Source organism: Chanodichthys erythropterus, chromosome 23 (assembly GCF_024489055.1).
Source record: "Chanodichthys erythropterus isolate Z2021 chromosome 23, ASM2448905v1, whole genome shotgun sequence".
NCBI classification, from domain to species: Eukaryota; Metazoa; Chordata; class Actinopteri; order Cypriniformes; family Xenocyprididae; genus Chanodichthys; species Chanodichthys erythropterus.
In genome coordinates, this window is record NC_090243.1 from 32,296,868 (window position 1) to 32,317,671 (window position 20,804).

General features: G+C 38.0%; 1 protein-coding gene across 1 annotated transcript in view; it reads right to left on the reverse strand.

The window, feature by feature from the left end:
• elovl2 (ELOVL fatty acid elongase 2) overlaps positions 1-18,220 on the reverse strand; it is a 60,986-nt gene extending 42,766 nt beyond the window's left edge. Inside the window, exons 1-2 of the mRNA XM_067378025.1 lie at positions 18,086-18,220; positions 520-583 (exon numbers count right to left, since the gene is read on the reverse strand). Coding sequence (XP_067234126.1) covers positions 520-583; positions 18,086-18,088 — 67 coding nt within the window. The 5' untranslated portion in view covers positions 18,089-18,220. The remainder of the gene's footprint in view (positions 1-519; positions 584-18,085) is intronic.
• Positions 18,221-20,804: the final 2,584 nt, after the last annotated feature.

Below are 20,804 nucleotides of genomic sequence, written 5' to 3' on the forward strand. Positions count from 1 at the left end.
TTCATTTCATTTTAATATGAATAGTATCTGATGAAAAAAATTATATTAATAAATAAAATAAAAAAAAATTAACAAAAAATGTAAATATCAATAAATTATTCATTAAAAGAAATATACATCATATGTAATGCACGCAAGCACAGCATATAACCTTCTGTAACATATTCCCACCTTTGTAATAAACACAGAGATGTTAGTCCCATCCAAATTGGTACATAAAATCACAGACGTCAGGTCAAGAATTAATATGACTAATATGGCTATACTTTCACCTGGTTAAGATTAACTTTGTATTGCATTAAACATCTAAAATACAGTTTCTGTTGCACATTGACATGTTCTATGAATATATAATAACTATTTTCTCTGCTTCACACCATGTGTCTCCAGATGCAGGTTGTGTATTATTTCACAAAATGAAAGCAAACTTGAGATAACTGAATGGCACTAAACTACATGGTACTATTCACAATGGCACAATTGATAACATCAATGTAAAAAAGGATTAGAAGTACAAACCTCTTTCTCCAAATAGGCTGTCCACTATAGAATTCAACAGCCTGTCAAACATTTCAAAGTGGTTCTGAAACAAAGGGAAAAGAGCAGAAAAACAATGAGATGTATTGAGAACGCAGGTATGTGTCTTCTCAGGTCTCAATGACCTCCTGTTCCCCACTGATCTATGTGCCCGACATAGCAACACATACACATCAGATTACATAGTATGCTTGCTTTGGGAAAAATGATCCCATAGGAATGCAGACAAATCAATATACATTATAAAACTATACGTCACCTGATCAGATGATAATATGATGTACAATGGCACTATAGATTTTACACACTTACATGAGTTATGAATGTAGAATGTAGTTGTTTTTGACCCACATTCTTCAACCCAAATGCCTAAACAAAAGGTTTTTCCTCTTATAAACAAATATGGTTTTGTATGCATCCTCTGAAATGGCTTGTATTTCTCTTTAATCAGCAGAAAAAGCTGAAAAGCAGAAAGAGCTGAAATGAAATGCAAACTCTCTCTGTACTAAACGATAACAGTGTCCTCTCTCGTTTTACAGGTCATTGCTTCTCTCCCTGCTTTTCACTATCTCTCTCTGTTTGGATCTGGTTAAGTGTTCACTAAAAAAAAGAAGTACAAAAAACTGTCCATAAATAAGCATTTTAAAAAACAATTTGCAAATAATAATAATAATAATAATAATAAAGATTCATCTAGTTATTACTTGTGGATAAATAGGCATACTGACATCTTTAAAAAACTGCAGCTTAGATATAATTGTAAACTCTGAAAGCAGAGTCAAAATTTGAATATACAGTCGATGACAGGAAAAACAAATAGTTGTACATGACACACAGCTAAGCTTTAAAGCGGTAGTTCACCCAAATCAAAATCTGTCATTAATTATTCACCCTCATGTCATTCCAAACCCATAAGACTTTCGTTCATCATTAGGAAAAAAATTAAAAGGTCACATCTTCACATATAAACATTGATCAGCGAACATAAAGAAAAGCTCAACCAAACCTGTTTGACGCGTGAGAACAAACCTCTTACGGAAGCTCAAACATGCTGCGTAACACACAAGAACATCGAGCAAACATGCTTGAGCTTCCGTTTACCACAACTGATGTGTATGTTGATGAATGTGAATAAAAGCCTAAATTCAGTATGTTCATCATACAAAGAAATCGTGTCTCTTCAGAAAATTTGGCCTAAACCGTTCAATTCATATGGATTAGTTTTAGATCTCTTCGTGAACTTTTTGAAGCGTCAAAGTGTCAGCTGCGTAGTTGTCTATAGAGGGACAGAAAGCTCTCAGATTTCATCAAAAAAAAAAAATCATTTGTGTTCTGAAGATGTCTTAAAGTTTTACAGGTTTGGAATAACATGAGGGTTAGTAATTAATGACAGAATTTACATTTTTGTGTGAATTATCCATTTAAAGATAATACAATCATTTCCCTTTTTGGCACAGCCTATTCAGAATTTTTAGGTGGAAAATAAAAGGACAATTTAATGTTTTATGTTAATAAAATTCCCAGTTATTTAATTTCATGTCTTCAGGATGTGTAATTATTGCTTGTAATATCACCATTGTATCACCATAACATATTTATGAAGTTGGAACCACTGATAGTTTACCACTGTTTTTCCCAGTGAACATACTGAATCTACCGCTGTACAACTGTTCAAAAACTTTGTTACATAGAGTTTTATGTTTTTATTTTATGTTGTTAAATTAATGTTTATTGGATTATTTTAGTTTTATAACTGTTACCATGGTGTTTTGTGTGATTTCTATATATTAGTAGTTACCCCATATTGCGGAAACTTGCTACTTGTGACTTTATTTCATAATGTGGCTGTCTCTTTACCACCTGTGTTTTTATTGCAGTCAGTACTGTAACATGAATTCCACTGACGTTAGCCAAAGTAAGAACCCAAGTGAAGTTTATTGGAGTGGTAACAAATACAAATTAAAGCTGCTAGCAGTGATGAAAGGGCCCTCGCACCCGGGGCCACCGCTACCCATTGGCCTTAGAAAAATAGTGAACAGTGGGCGTTTGAGCGGGTAAATATAGGAGAAATATGGTGAAGTAATTTTGATGTGCAACACTTCCTGCTGCCAGGAGGTGGCGCTTTGACTATAACTGAATGTTGCCATGTAGATGTCTTCAGGCCAGGACTATTATAAAAAATGTGAATTACAGTGTAAATTCAGTGTAAAAATGCCATTTCCATTTGCCATCAGGTGGCACTATGACTAACTTAATATTGGCATATAGATGTCTTCAGGTCAGGACTCTTACCAAACGTGTGAAGTTTGGGGCAGGTCGGACATTGTATGCCTGAGTTACAACATCTTCCTCTTTCATGGTGAAACATTAGACTTTGTCAGTCCGAAATGCCCTTCAACGAAAACTCAAGATCGTAGCAATTTAATATAACTAAGGCCTTTAGATTATACTGACAACATATGGTGTTTATCTGGTTTAATTTTCATGAGGAGTTAATCACAGTGTAAAACAAGTCATTTACTTTTGGCAACAGGTGGCGCTATGACTGTAACTGAATATTGCCATGCAATGCATGTCTTTAGGCCAGGACTCTAATAAAACGTGAAGTTTGGGGCAGATTGGACATTGTATGCCTGAGTTACAACTACTTCCTGTTTTATTGCGAAGCATCGCAATTTGAAATGGAAGCTCAAGCATTTGAAAACAATGCTTCAGGAAGCTTCAGAGCATTATGAATCAGTGTATCGAATCTGCTGTTCGGAGCGCCAAAGTCACGTGATTTCAGCCTTTGGCAGTTTGAAACGCGATCTGAATCATGATTCGATACACTGAATCATTGTGCTCCAAAGCTTCCTGAAGCATTGTTTTGAAATTACTAAATAAGTCATTATTTAGTTTTTTTTTGGCGCACCAAAAATATTCTTGTTGCTGTATAATATTAATATTGAACCACTGTACTCACATGAACCGATTTAAACATGTTTTTAGTACCTTTATGGATCTTGAGAGAGGAAATGTCATTGCTCCCTATTAAGGCCTCACAGAGCCATCGTATTTCAACTAAAATATCTTAATTTGTGTTCCGAAAATGAACGATGAACGGGTGTGGAACAGCATGAGGGTAAGTAATAAATAAATGACAGAATTTTCATTTTTGTTTGAACTAACCCTTTAATATTATAAAGCAACGAGAATATTTTTGGTGCACCAAAAAAACAAAATAACGACTAATATATTGATGTCCGATTTCAAAACACTGCTTCAGGAAGCTTCAGAGCGTTATGAATCAGCGCATCGAATCATGATTCGGATCGCGTGTCAAATCACCAAACTGGTGAAATCACGTGATTTTGGCACTCCGAACCGCTAATTCGACACGCTGATTCATAATGCTCCAAAGCTTCCTGAAGCAGTGTTTTGAAATCGGCCATCACTATATAAGTCTTTATTTAGTTTTTTTGATGCAACAAAAATATTCTTGTCGATTTATAATATTAATATTGAACCACTGTACTCACATGAACTGATTTAAATATGTTTTTAGTAGATTTATGGATCTTGAGAGGAAATGTCATTGCAAGCCTTAAAACACATACAATTGACAAAGTTTAGTGAAGATGCAAATGAAAGTGATCTGGCATCAGGGCTCACGCGTTGTCCGAGACATGCCATAACTCAGGCTCTCTGTGTCAGAAAACAGCTAGCGAGCACTGAAGTGAGGTGTTTAGGTGCGTTCACGCGGCCTCTTAATTCCTGTAGTTACAAGATTCTAGCTTGTAAAAAGCGTTCACGTCCTCGTAGAGCTCGTAATTACAGCTTGTAAGCTGGGAGTTTTCTGAAAGCTCCCAGATGTACCACATGGCCGCTGTACCACCTGACCACTGTAGATTGATTTATTAGGCGTTGATAGTGGTGCCATGGAAACGCATAATTCCCAGTCCAAGGACCAAAAGGACGTGAACAGCTCCGAATATAACGTCACGTGTTGTCATTTCAAGATTCCGGTAAATACGAGGTGACGTGAATGCAGCTTTTTTATATTGTTGTTCTTGAATTGTGTAAAATCACTTGAATGTTCAAACTATTAAGCCTTTAAACACATACAATTTACAAACTTTCGTGATGACACAAGCAAAAGCGATCTCACTTCTGGGCTCACGTGCTGTCTGTCTGTGTGTGTTGAGTCACATGACTACAGACGAGGTAGTATGTTTTTAAGGGGAAAGTATGAACAGGATTAAAAAAACGAAATAACCGACATGAGAAAATTACGTTGATTAGAGGTTCTGAATTTTGGTTTTGATTACTTTTTAATTAATCGTCCATCCCTATTTCAGAGCAGCTTCCCCAACACTGGAAACACATGACTATGACAACCAATGACAAAGTGAAACCAATCAAACAAGAACCACTATTTGTTCAACAAGAACCTTCGATTTGTTCGACTTGAAGCAGTGCTGCACAGACCAATCGGTGTGTAATATCAAAGTACCACGAGAGTGATTAAAAAGCATACAGAGCCGTCGTCAGCTCTCTAATCATTATTGCAGTACTTTGATGTCATTCACCAATCAGTCTGTGCAGCGCTGTTTCAAGTCAAACAAGCCTAATAAAAAGACTGATAACAAGATAACATGACAATGAACCAATGGAAAGATGATGCATGAACTAAGGAACCACAAGGCATGATCACATGAGGGGCAAGGGAATCACATGAAAAATTTCAAAATAAAAGACAAGAAAACATGAACGTGAAATTAAACCAAAAACAGATGTGACAACTATATTATAAAGGTTCAAAACAGATTATTATTATTATTATTATTATTATTATTATTATTGTACATTAATGTCAGTTAATGAAACATATAATATTATGTAATCTGTAATTTTTTATTATTATTATTATTATTATAATTTTTACCATAAAATACATTTAGCTGTGCTGCTATATGTCATGAGTAAGCAATTGATTATGTAAACACTCTGCAAATGCGAAACCCATCCAACGTATCTGCATTGTGTTTTTTTTTTTTTTTTTTTTTTTACATGACACACCACAACTGTTTGAGCCTGAGTAAACATTATTAACTCTCTATTGTAGTGCATTGTATCTCACTGTCCCGTCCACTTTGACATGTTCATGACCTGTTTAAACATTTAAGTAGGGCTGAGCAGTATGATGGAATATATTGTGACCACGTTATAATATAAAGTATCGATCATTAGAGATTTTACTATAGACCTATCGTTTATTTTGCCGTATGTAAATACAGTGGCAGGAAAAAGTATGTGAACCACTTGCATTTTTTGCATATTTGAACCCTTTCCAGTAGTGACTGAATGATTTTGAGATCTGTCTTTTCACACTGAGGACAATTGAGGAACTCAAACTCAACTATTAAAAAAGGTTCAAACATTCACTGATGCTCCAGAAAGAAACACGATGCGTTAAGAGTTGGGGGCGAAAACTTTGAACAGGATGAGGATGTCACAATTTTTCTTATTTTGTTTAAATATCATTGTTTTCATTTAGTACTGCCCTTCAGAAGCAACAGAAGATACTTGCATGTTTCCCGGAAGAATTGAATTCATTGATATTTGAATTCAAATGTTTTCAACCCCCGACTCTTAATGCATCGTGTTTTTGAGTCTTTCAGTTGTCCTCAGTGTGAAAAGACAGATCTCAAAATCATTCAGTCACTGCTGTAAAGGATTCAAATATTCAAAAAATGCTTGAAAACTGAAGAATCTGCAAGACCTGAAGGATTTTTCTGAAGAACAAAGCTCAGTTTAACTGCTCAGAACAAACAAGAGACTCATGAACAACCATCACACAACAAACAAACAGTCGTGGACCATCCAGGTAACCACACACAGCATTAAGAATCAATGGTTCACATACTTTTGAATGGGGCCATTTTAATAAATTCAGCTATTGTTTTGTCTTGTGAACTAAATGCAAACATCTTTTATGTAAAATATCTTACTCAGGACAGTACTAAACAAAAAATAACATGCATTTTGTATGATCTCTTATTATATTAAAATTATTCACATTTTCACAGATTCTGCAAGTGGTTCACATACTTTTTCATGCCACTGTATATCTGCATAGCACAGTACTAAAAGTTATATACACGTAAGAGTGATAAAGAAACATACATGAGAAAATAAAAACTGAGACGTGCTTGAAGTTGAGCACAATAACCTGTGAAAAGAACTATGTGGTTGGTGCTTGCACTGACTGACATACACCTGGAAGTGCGTGCACAGAAAACTGCCTCTTTCAGACAGCATGGGATCACAAATTCAGTTCTCTTTCATGGCTTATTGTGCTTGAATGGTCAGATAGATGCACAATAATGTCAAAATGCGTCATGTGGAGTAGTCACAAACATAGTCGGTTATGTATTGGGTCAGGGTGAAAACCAGATGCATGCCATTAAATTGGATCCGTGCATTCGGTCTTAAAGGAACAGCATGCTCTTGACTGAATCACTTTTGTATTTTTAATAACAATCAGTTCATATTTAATACAGTGAAGACTAAGCAGTTTTTTAGTTATAAACTTGATTCTTCATTACTGTAGTAATTCTTACTACGTTAAATAAACCTACTGTAACTGAAAAACAAAGTTTTTTAATTTGTATCTTTGCTCTGTTATATTTGTTCTACTGTTTGCAACTTGCTTTGATCTTAGTTTTACTAACAAAAAAATAAAAAGCAAAATATATATTGTTATCATGAAAAAAAAAAATAAATTCTCATACCGTGAAATAAGATTTTGGTCATATCACAAACCCTGTTATGATACAGAGGGGTCGGACACAGATGTAAAACAGGTAAGTAGTCTTTATTGAAACCAGTGAGCAGATATAGCAGTGCAGGAGTGAATACGAGGATGGTAGAAATGAATGGCGATAGTTACAGTCCTTTTGTGATTGCAGGTTGAGTCTTTGATAAATCGCTGGGGCTGGAGAACTGGGCTGAGTGAATGGTTGGAGTGCGTCGTGACTGGGTGATGAATAGCAAGCCTGGTGGACAACCCGGCGGAGGGTTTGTGGAGGCATTGGAGGAGGGAATGGTCTCTTATGACCACGTGATGGGACTTACAATGAGGGAACTTGGAATGATCGGTTCAGGTTCTTCAGATCTTTCTTCTGGAGCGTGGAGACGGGAGAGGGCGTCGGCTTTCACATTCTTTGAACCTGGGCGGTAGGAGATAGTATAGTGGAAGCAAGAGAAGAACATGGCCCAGCGGGCCGTTCTTGGGTTTAGTCTCTTGGCAGCACGGAGATATTCTAGGTTCTTATGATCAGTTAGGACCAGGAAAGTATGTTTAGCTCCCTCCAATCAATGCCTCCACTCTTCCAAGGCTAGCTTCACGGCAAGAAGCTCACTTTCACCGATGTCGTAGTTGACTTCAGCCGGGTTGAGCTTGCGGGAGAAGGCGCATGGATGGAGTCTGCTTGGGGTCCCCTGCTGAAGCAGCTTGATGCAGCAGGGGACATTGATGGATGAATAAAACCTTGAACGAGGGCCTCCTTGATGTACTCCTCCATGGCCTTCTCCTCCGGGATGGATAGAGGGTAGATCTTACCCTTTGGCACTGGTTCACCCGGAAGCAGATCGATGGCACAGTCCCATGGCCGATGTGGAGGCAGCTTAGAGGCTCTCTGAGGGCAGAAGACATCACTGAAGGGGTGTAACACTTGGGGATGTCGATGGAGCGTTTCTCTACTGGACTCTCGATGGAAGTTGCACAGATTGGAAGTTCTTTGGAAGGAGCTCGTGGAATGGGAAGTTCAGAGATACAATGTGAGAAACAGGATTCGCCCAACTTCAGGATTTCTCCAGTTTTCCAGGAGATGGTGGGATTATGCTGCTCCAACCAAGGGCGCCCTAGAACCACGTCAGCGGTGGAATCCTCCAGAACCAGCAGATGAATGTCTTCGATGTGTGGAAGCCCCACTTGCAGTTGAATGGGTCCTACCACACGACGGACTTGCTTACGATTTTCCAGTTATGGAACTGATCTGGTAGATAGTCGGAGACGGAGAGGTCTTGAGGCTGAGTTGCTGGCAGAGGGCGCCGGAGATGAAGTTGCAGGCTGACCCTGAGTCAAGGAGTGCCACCACTGTAAGTGAAGTATCAGCAGCAGTAAGACTGACAACAGTGGTGAGCGGTTTCATTTTCTGAGTTGAAGGAAGAATGGCACTCACCATGGACGAGGTGGTCGTGTGGGGCATGCGGAGATGACATGCCCCGGCGTACCACAGTAAAGGCAGAGGTTCAGGGTCAGTCGACGTTGTCGCTCAACAGGGGTGAGACGAGAATTCTCCACTTCCATGGGTTCGTTGGCTGGTTCTGGGGAGCTGACGGGTTCGGACCGGCAGAGGAGTGAAGGGGAAAATGACTGGCCCTGGTGTTCTTGCAGACACGCTTGTATACGAGTGGCGCAGCGGATGGATAGCTGGATGAATTTCTCTAGGCCGATGGTATCCTCGTATGCAGCGAGATGCAGCAGTACCCGAGGCTCTAATCCTTGGCGGTAGGTAGTTAAAGCTTGCGTTCTGAATTGCAAAGCATAAACATAAATAGACATTGAACCTTGTTTGAGATAATAAAGTTTCTCACCAGCAGACGAGTCAGTAATGGGTTTCCCAAAAACTTCCCGGAAGTGGGAAATAAAGGCAGGATACGACTGAGTAATAGCACCATGTTGTGACCAGATGGAGTCAGCCCATTTTAATGCTTTGCCGCCAAGTTGGGAAATGAGGAACGTTATTTTGGCTGTGTCGTTTGGGTACAGGTGCGGCTGCCTCTTCAAGACCAGTTCACACTGCAGCAGGAAACCGCCGCAGTCCTCCGCCGATCCTGAGTAGGGCACTGGTTTGGCCATGGGACTGGCGTAAACAGGTGGAGAAGGAGATGGGACCTGCTGGTGCCGGTGAAGGAGAGGTGTTTGTGGATGGCGGTGATGAATTGACGGTGAGAGTGCGGCGTAGCGCATCCACAAGTGCTTGGAAGGGATCTTGTTGGCTCATACTGGTTCAGCTGTTTTGGTCAGGTCTTCTGTTATGATACAGAGGGGTCGGACACAGATGTAAAACAGGTAAGTAGTCTTTATTGAAACCAGTGAGCAGATATAGCAGTGCAGGAGTGAATACGAGGATGGTAAAGATGAATGGTGATAGTTACAGTCCTTTTGTGATTGCAGGTTGAAGAGTCTTTGATATCGCTGGGGCTGGAGAACGCGGGAGACGTAGGAGCACTCACACGGAGACAAGGAATACACTGGGAGATCGGGAAGCTCAGGAGACAGGTAAATAGCGAACGGGAGTCCTTGAGGTAAGCATACATGTAAGTATAGCAAAACGAAACAAGACATTGAGTGCTGGTTGTGAGTGCTCTTTATGCTGGTGTTGATGGGAGTGATAATGATGTGCAGGTGGCAGTGCTTAGTATTCCGGTGATTGAGTGCATTGGGATTGGTGCATGGTGGAGCCTGACGTGTCTGTGACACACCCCTACTTTGCAGGTCTAAATGCAGTGAACTTTGACTTTTATAACTGAAGCTGAAAGTCTTTTCCCATGTAACACATCAGTCATTGTCATCAGCCCTCTGTCTCCACCTGCTACAGTAGCCATGCCCCAAATTCTCACTATAGGTTTACCTGGAAAGAGACTGATGCATATGAGTGGACCACATTTCGATGGTGTCTGGAAGGCTCAATTTCAATCGCCCCCTGGTGGCTGGCTGCAGTATTATTGGTCATAATTCCTGCTCTCTCCATTTAATCAAATGAGACAAACTAAAAAATCCATTTACACTACAAATAATTTTCCAAAGATGGTTTCTATCATTTTAGGTAGTTCTTATCATGCAGACGTATGTTCAAGTTTAAGTTTTTCCAGTAATTTTGGTTTTAGTTGATGCTATAAAAATGGGGTTGTAATATGACAGCTGTAATTAGGGCCCGAGCACCGATGGTGTGAGGACCCTATTGGAATTGCTCAGCCAATTTTTCTTCTTCTCCAAAATGAATCGCATTTTTGAGGGCTTAAACGTTCTCAAAAACTCATGAAACTTTGCACATGCGTCAGAAGTGGTGAAAATTTACATCTGATATGGGTTTCAGAATTAGGTGTGGCAAAATGGCTCGATAGCGCCAGCTACAAAATTTCAATTAAGCGCCCTTCGTGCTACGTTTCACGTACAGTTATGAAATTCGGTAGACAGATGTAACAGCCCAATACTAGCAACAACAATAGCAACAATATTCAGTGAGCCATGGCGCCACCTGCTGGCAACTGGAAATGGAATGCTTTACACTGTAATTCACTACCAGATTCACATTTCTTTATGCCACGAAGTACCAAAAATGCTAGAAACACGTTAAGTCATGCAACACTTGGCTGAGTGCTAATGTTTGCGATTAACGGCACAAAAGAAACAGGAAGTTGTTGTAACTCAGGCATACAGTGTCCGATCTGCTCCAAACTTCACGTTCGATAATAGTCCTGGCCTGAAGACATCAACACGGCAATATTCAGTTACAGTCAAAGCGCCACCTGTTGATAGCAGGAAGTGTGGCATTTCGAAATGAATTTCGCATAATTCTCCTGTATTCACACGTTTACATCATGTCGCCCAATGTTCAATGTTTTCTTAAAGCCAACGGGTGGCGGTGAGACCGGTTGCGAGGGCCCTTTCATCGCTGCTTGCAGCTTTAATTGTAATTTGTTCTTTTTGTAAGGTCAGACGAAAACACAGATGAGCTCATTAGTGACCAGGAACATAAATGGGTATTAGTGATTAACAGTGTTGGGGAGTAGTTAACTACATGTAGCGGCGCTACTAGTTTAACTACATTTTTCAGTAGCTTGTATGTAGTTCAGCTACTTTTAAAACAGTGTAGCTTTTCCAGTAGTTAACTACATTTTCCAGCTAGTAGCTGTGTAGTGCGACCAAAAGCTACAAGCTACATTATGTTTTGCGTTCTGACGAGCCTGCAATGCATTGACGCAGCATAACGTCTTCAGATGACGAACTTAAACTGTGCATTTCTGCCATCTATTGTTATATCATGCATCTTGCGGCTTTATCAGTTCATCAGCAGTTCATCGAGAAGAGATCGTCTGATGATTATGTAAAGGACAGGAGTGGGTTCAAACTGGACGAATCGATTAGTAAAGGGTACGCTTAATTTATAAACACATGATTAAAACGCTGTCTGTGTCGAAGCACATTCAGGCGAATAATAGCCTTTTTTAATTGATTGTCCTGCTTTATTGCAGTCTATATCAAATTTATGCAAACTATTTTATTACAGTGGTGACCCGTCATAGTCTATCTGTCCTGCCATAGTTTTAATGAACCTAATTCACTAACGCGGTGTTTTGCATTGCTAAAGCATCCGTCAATTGAACAGAAAACATAATGGCAATATAGCTTAGTGTGGTTGTCACACAGCTGATCTAATAAAATCGGTTGCTCGGGTTTCAGAATGTTCACGCGAGAAGCGCATGATTCGCCCCTCAAAGCTTTATCACTGCATGTGCTGTGTTTAACCTGCATTTTTCTGTGCATCCAATTTAAGTTCCGGTTCGGTTTAAGTGCAGGTCCGTTTCCAGAATCAAATCATTGAGGGTGCCTCTGAAATCAGTGAGGGTGCTATAGTAAAGTGCAGATGTAATGTGTAAACAACGGCTCCACCATAACAGTATTAGCAATGTACAGTGAGACATTTAAGATTTTTTTAAGTCATTAATTTTACAAATAATTGGAATAGAATTTAAAAAATATTGATACAAAAATTCAAATATTTTTGTAGTCTGCACATTGCTTATTATTATTATTGCATATTTTTGTCCCATGTTATGGTTATGGTTGTAATTTTGAGCGTGAATCCTGCATTTATATATAGATATCACTTCTGAAACTGCAGAGTGCAATTGGTCATTGGCCCTCTCATAGCATGAAAAACAAAACTTATATTAAAATTCTGAATGTATAATATAAAGCGTGCAAAGAGCACTTCCTTTTTTTAATCACTAAAAAGTCATAACTCATCTCAGTTATAGCTGTCTACACTGCACAATGAGTCTCTTACATCGTGTCTACACTTTGTTAATGAGATGGTTCGCGAGCGTGCAAACTCAGTGCAGAACTCTGGCGTTTTTTCCGGTGATTCTATCTAACTTAAACACCCCTGATTGGCCATTGCGTTCAAGAGATCAACAGTTGTGTCTGTGATTGGCTTGCTCAACACTGCAAAATCATGTTGTAAATAGAAACATTTGAGATTCTCCAGGGCATAAACACAAATACACACTGGAGCCTTTGCCAAATCTGTTCCGCCAATATGATATTCTTACAGTATCAACTGAGGGTGCTCTTGCTTGCATTTGAGGGTGCTTAGGTGTGTAGAACCGGGCCTGCATTTGTGTGACATTTGTAGCAGTTTTGCACTTTGACAGTCAGGTGTGAGATATAGGCTACATTTGAGTATTGTATCTTTTGATATACATTACAAAATAAAATGGTACATTTGAAATCATAATTGTAGTGCATTGCGTTGTTTTAAACCCCAAACATTTTACTTAAAAATTCTTCATTAACAGTTATTCAGTTATTTGTAATTGGCTACATCATTTAAAAAAAATTTTAAAAATCAAAGTAGTTTCAATGTAGCTAGCTACTTTTTGTTAGTAACTTGTAGTGTAGCTAACTACTTTTTCAAAAGGGTAGCTTGACTCTAGTTTAACTACTTTAATTTATGAGTAGCTTGTAGTTTGTCAAACTACAGTTTCAGAGTAGCTTCCCCAACACTGGTGATTAATGATCAATATTTAAACTGATCTAAAATATTTATTTAATCTTATTAGGGCCCGAGCACCGATTGTGTGAGGGCCCTATTGGAATTGCTCAGCCAGTTATTTTTCTTCTCCAAAATGAATCACATTTTTGAGGGCCTAAACGTTCTCAAAAACTCATGAAACTTTGCACATGCGTCGGATGTGGTGAAAATTTACATCTGATATGGGTTTCAGAATTAGGTGTGGCAAAATGGCTCGATAGCCAACCTACAAAATTTCAATTAAGCGCCCTTCGTGCAACGTTTCACGTACAGTTATGAAATTCGGTAGACAGATGTAACAGCCCAATACCTACAAAAAAACAAAGTTTGTAAACCCAACAGGAAGTGAGATATTTCGAATTGTCTTTACAAAATTTTGGCAGTTTTTGCCATTTCCACATGTTGTACTTCAACGAACTCCTCCTAGAGCTTTTATCAGATCAATGTCATATTTGGTCAAAGCAAAGTTCGATGTTTCGCCATGAAATAGGAAGTTGTTGTAACTCGGGCATACAATGTCTGATCTGCCCCAAACTTCACATGTTTTATTATAGTCCTGACCTGAAGACATCTATATGACAATATTCAGTTACAGTCATAGCGCTACCTAGGGGCAACAGGAAATGACATGTTTTACACTGTGATTAACTCCTCATAGAGATTAAACCAGAAGCACATCATATATGGCCAGTCTAATCTTAAGACCTTTGAGATGTTAAATTGCAAAGATCTTGAGTTTTCGTTGAAGAGCGTGTCCGTGGTGACCGACAAAGTCTGATGTTTCGCCATGTAAGGTGAATCACTTTTTTGAGGGCCGAAACATACTCGAAAACTCATGAAACTTTGTAGATGCGTCAGAAGTGGTGCAAATTTACATCTGATATGGGTTTCAGAATTAAGTGTGGCAAAATGGCTTGATAGCGCCACCTAAAAAATTTCAATGAAGTGCCCCTGACACTACGTTTCACGTACAGGTATGAAATTTGGTACACACATCTAACAGCCCCATACCTACAAAAAAAGTCTATTGGAGTGAAATCTGAAAACCAACAGGAAGTCAGATATTTTGAATTTTCTTTGCAAAATGTGTGCAGTTTTTGCCATTTCCAGACATTGTACTTCGATGAACTCCTCCTAGAGCTTTAATCAGATCAACATCATATTTGGTCAGTCTAATCTAAAGGCCTTTGAGATGTTAAATATCAAAGATCTTGAGTTTTTGTTGAAGGGCGTGTCCGTGGTGGACTGACAAAGTCTGATGTTTCGCCATGAAAGAGGAAGCTGTTGTAACTCAGGCATACTATGTCTGATCTGGCCCCAAACTTCACATGAGTGATAAAAGTCCTGGCCTAAAGACATCTTTTCTTAAATATTATAATGAAGTATTAAATGCATCACTATGCAAAAACATGACCAAAGTTTACTAAAAGACCCTGGCGGATCAATGTGTTTTTTTTTTTTTTCAATATGGTAGCAAGAACTGTTGAATTATATAAAGGAAATTAAATATGGAGTAGAGGAAGGCAAGGCACAATCTAACACTTTTTGACTTTCTCAGTTTGTGTAAATCCACTTGGGGTGCAAAGTATTTTATTTTATTTTTTTCACATTAATTTCACACGTCTAGTACAATTATGTGGTTTTGTTTCATTATTACAGTGTAAAAAAGAAAGAATGGACGAGAAATGTGACACATGGGACCCGTTGTAACATGACAATATGACAGCTTAAAATACTAACTGACCTAATCCAAAAATATTCAAGACAAACTAAAATATTTTGTGAATAAAATACATTTTTTTTTATATAAAATAATGCTGTTTTTTAATATTTAAAAATAACATAATATTGGAGATTGACAATGAACAGTTAAAACAGTTCAAAATAATGTGACGAAGAACACATTCACATTCTGTAAAACACAAAGATGAGCACAATACACCCTTCCCTCCCTCCACACACAGTTCTAACTGACATAAATAGACAAGCCAGAATGCTTCAAATTTCTTGAAATAATCATTTCTAAACATCGAACATTGACTCACCTGTTTCTCATGGTTTCTCAAGAAAATTCATAAAAGTAATTCATGTGAATTATATTGCTAATGTCGTAGAACAGCATACTGTGGCTTAGTGGGGCACATTGCAGTGTTACAACATGCCCTGTGCAACAGGGATTTAAATCTGGTGTCTTGTTAGTAAGTATTAAAGAAATATCTGAACTGCTAAATAACAGATTGTGAAATAAAATAATAAGATTTGTCGTTTTAAATAACACTATAAACTGAAATGAAAAATTAACTTCAGTAAGAAATTTACTTTTGCTATGGTCAAATATTTGGAAATATCTTCTAAAGTTTTTTATTTTATTTTTGTATATATTGTGTTAGTGTTGATATGGCAACTAATAAATACACTAAGTGTTGTCATGCTAGCTTGTGTGGAAATGTTTAAACCATGTGTGTTACAACTATCCCTACATTAGGCAGTGTTGCCAAGTCTGCAGTTTTCCCGCGATATTGTGCTACTTTTAAGTTGTTGCCACGGGTATAATATTTTCAGCAGGTTGAGTACAACTAAATAAAACACACCTGAACAAGCTAATCAAGATCTACAGGATTACTAGAAGGCTGCAGGAAAGTGAGTTTGATCAGAGTGGGTGCTAAACTTTGCAGGAAAGTGGATATTGAGGGCCAGAGTTGCCCAGCCCTGCTCTAACCAACCCCACCCCAAAACATAAGCCTTTTTCTGCATTTTTACATTTTTTAATAAAACATTATTTAGCCATGGGGACAGTTGGATGTCCTCATAATGTAGAGGCAGAGACCTGAAACTTGTATAGCCTGTACACACACACTTTATTAGCATGCACATCCTGATGCAGTTAAAGGGATAGTTCACCCAAAAATTAAAATTTGATGTTTATCTGCTTACCCCCAGGGCATCCAAGATGTAGATGACTTTTTTTCTTCAGTCGAACGCAAATTATGATTTTTAACTGCAACCGCTGCCGTCTGTCAGTCAAATAATAGCAGTGATTGGGAACTTGAAAAATAAGAGTCGAAAAAACTTCCATAGACAAATCAAAATTAAAAACTGCGGCTCGTGACGACACATTGATGTCCTAAGACACGAAACGATCGGTTTGTGCGAGAAACCGAACAGTATTTATATAATTTTTTACCTCTAATACACCACTATGTCCAACTTCGTTCAGCTTCCGGCTAGTGAGGTCGGATCGCGCTCTGACAATGGAAGTGATGTCTCGCGCTCATTGAAGTATATGGGCGAGACATCACTTCCGTCAACAGAACGCGTTTTTTGACCTCACTAACAGGAAGCTGAACGAAGTTGGACATAGTGGTGTATTAGAGGTAAAAATTATATAAATAATGTTTGGTTTCTTGCACAAACCGCTCGTTTCGTGTCTTAGGACATTAATGTGTCGTCACGAGCCGCAGGTTTTAATTTTGATTTGTCTAAGCAAGTTTTATTTACTGTTATAGTTGAAGTTCCCAATCACTGCTATTATTTGACTGACAGACGGCAGCGGTTGCAGTTAAAAATCATAATTTGCGTTCGACTGAAAAAAAAAGTCACCTACATCTTGGATTGCACTGGGGGTAAGCAGATAAACATCAAATTTTCATTTTTGGGTGAACTATCCCTTTAAGTCAAATTTTGTTTGACCTGTGAAAGTTTAAAGATATATATTAAAAAAAATTCTGTTTGCACCATGATGCAGTGATAGTTCATATCCTTCATATAGCTAAATGCAATAATTGTTCTTTTAATGCATTGATACTGTGGAAATTTCAAACAGACCTGCACCATGTTGTATGCAATATGGATGCTATGTAAAATGTGTTTTATAACTATACTCTTTTATATTAATTAAATGGTTATAAAAATACTTCATGAAAATACTGTTTATACACAGTATATTCATGAAGAGACACTCTCTGTAAGAATTTTAAATATATTACATTTATGCCCCTGTGAATGCTCAAGAAGCACTTCACATACAGCTAATTAGAGTTATCAGCAGCTGTCACAGTAATATATGGATAGCATGTGGAGTTTTTCATGTCAATTTGGATTGGTCCCAGCCAGACATCAAACCTTTTTAGCATGGCTTCCTCAGTAGAGAGGTTGCATGGTTACGTGGTTACAGTGAATACAATACAATTAAACTGAAATGCCATAGCATGAGCAATGAGAAGAGTACTAAGGGGTTATTTCTGATATAGAAATTGCGTTAAAAATATAACTGCACTGAAAAATGTGCAGTTGTTACCTTGAGACACATTTCTGGTATTGGTGTTTTTTTCTTTCACTTGAATAAAACCAATCAATTTGTACATTTGTAGGTTTACCTGACAAAACTTTTTTTTTACAGCCTGAACTTAGAGTTTAACTTTATTCATCATTTGAATAAAGTTCAATCCTAAAAAGATTTCTGTTTCTGTTTAGTTGCAAAAGTTAAATGCATAAAGCGTGCGTAATGAACGTAGAGAAATAAAAGTAGAGTGTTTTTAGGTTCTGATGTGATATTACTAAAGTTCTAGTAGAAGATAGCTTTATCACTCAGCATCCACCGGGATTCTAATGCTCTCATCAATGAGAAAATACACAGTATTTTCACAAAAATATGTATTACAAGTGAACATGGCGGTCCTTACCATATCTACTCCGTTAAACAATACGGGACTGCTGGAATCTGTAGACCGATCGGCGCCGCCTGCTTCTCTGCTGTGGAATGAATGAATTTAAAACGAACGAATGCGCGTCCGATCACGAAAGCGCTGGATAGTGACGCAAGGTGGCGCGGTGATGCCAAAAGAGTAACGGAAGTGAGGATGACCAATAGGGGCTCACGTCTTGGCTGTTACGATAGCATGGACTATCAGATGACGGGTTCACAGTCTGAACCAAGGCAACCCTGCGAGGGCCCACACTGGAGTTCAGTGAAGAACTCAGACACCTGCAAAAGATTTCCAAGCGTTAGTTAACGATGTAATGTGATACATTTGATGAAATTAAACAATTTCTTGTAATTGCATACTTAATATCTCTAGTTTTTGATAACCACTCCCTCACTTTTTCACAACACTTTCTATGAAACCCCAGTGTGTGATAGTCACTTATAAATAACCGCAAGTGTACATTTGATACATTTAAAACCAAGTAAATTTTTGCAGATGCAGTTCATATCTATAGCTACACAGTCAAATACCCCTGCAGTGGCCCAAGAACTGAGAATAGGGCAATACATGTTTGCACAGTCTGAAATACAAATAGAAAGTTACCCTCCCGGTGTTTGACAGTGACATGAAGTCTCTGGAAATTGGGCATAATTCAATTAATTTGATTTTAAAACAATGTTTGCAGCAAACCATGTACACAACAACCTAGTGGAGTGGATGCATCACACAAAAGCAAAAGTTTTTCATCTTACCACCCATTGCTATTTGTAGTAAGTCATGATTAATGTTTCCATGAGCAAAAATGTCCAATAAAAGAAGGTTACTGAGATGTAGTGGTCATCAGGCTCATGTGACCTTAACATGCTGGGCACCATAAAGTGACCTACTTTTTCAGCTTTTACATGTTAGTCTTCATCTCATCTCAATGTTTATCATTTTAAAGATATTTTCAGAAGTAAACATTTGTTTGTATATTTTATGAAGAAAAAAAACTTTCAAGCACTGAAGATATATCTTTAACAAATAAATATAGGTCTATACACTTTATTAATAAATGTTAGGCCTAGCTATATACCAGTTTATGTTAACAGATTTATATATATAAAAAAAAAAGGTTTATCCCCTGATTTCTTTATTCACTTTTTTATAGGATAGTCCACCCCAAAATTGAAATTCTGTCATCATTTACCCTTTTCTCACCCTCATTTCGTTTCCTTTTTTCCTCCATTTAATACTCATATGTGTAAATTGCTGCCATCTAGTGTGCATAGGGGTTTGCATTGATACAGATAGGTGACTGTTGATGTGTCAGTGAGTGCTTTTAATTTTTTTATTTGTGCATCCTCATTTCCTTTCTTCATGTCTCAGCTCCACCCCACAGGATGCAATGAAAGGCTGCTTGCTGAAACCCCCCACCCCACCCCCCCCAAACATATAAACCACACATATTTCAACACGGAATCTTGCTTTATTATTTATTATGAATTTCTTAAACTTCAACAACATAAGGGCAGATCCCTTGAGTGATAATGCTTTGAAGTGACACTTGAGTGATCAAGAATATTCCAATTGGGTTGAGACGTGAGGAAATTAAATGAGTATCCATAAATAAGAATTGTGAAACACCCTCCTCCCCTTACATCCTCACTCTTAGCTCCTCTGGAAGTTTACCCACTCCTCGTTCCTCTCCTCCCCAAAGTGCAGTTAGAGAATTGAGATGTCCTTCAAGATGGCAAACTTTGATCAGTTTCTGGGTCACAGGCTGAAGGACGGAGGAGTGAGGAAACAAGGAAGCATCAATTTGAGTATTGTGAATCCTTCTCTTACTACATATCTTTTAAGTATAAGGCACATAAAACTTACAGTATTACATAGCATAATTGTACTACTTTTTAGATGGTGGAACCCTATTGCTATTTTCTTCATATAAATTCTTTATTTTTGTTCCTTAAAAGGGTATGGGCCTCAAAAACTGTAGCAGATACCCAAAAACCTGGTGGGTTGGTCCCAAATGTTAACCACTATTCTAATCCATCTGACACTAGGTGATGCTGTAATAAAATAATTTACGTTTTTCATCATATCTTCACAGCCACATGGGGTAGAATCAGCATTAGTTTACTACTGAATCCTAGATCAATTCCTATTTAGCATTTCTGTATGACTTAAAAACTTAATATTTTTTTCTTCACCAGGCCCAGCACCACAAGGGGGCAAAATTACTTTTGACCCTTTAATGTCATGACAATTTAATGACACTTTTAATGTTTCATGACACTTTAATTTCAAATACATGGTGTGCCTTTGTTACAACCTGCCCAAATCCCAGGGTAGGATGTAACATACGTAAGTTGTAACAATTAGACAAAAGAAGCATGTGTATCCTGGCACTGGCTTTGTAGTCAGTGGTTGATTTGCATAATAACATCTCGAGACCCTGACAAAAGGTTATCAAGAATTTGGGGCTACTGAAAAATGCCATAACTCTGTGGCAGTTTGATCAAAGAAAATTAAACTTGAGCATGTGTGTGAAAATTAGTCTACTAGAACAAACTTCCTTAATGATATTTATGCTTAATGAACACTCGATTCCACTGTACATGTGTAAAGAACATGTAGGTCTAAAAAAAAAAACAGTCGATGTGTAAGTTTGTATGTCAGTGTGTGAATATTCTCAATCAGTCACAATGGTGAC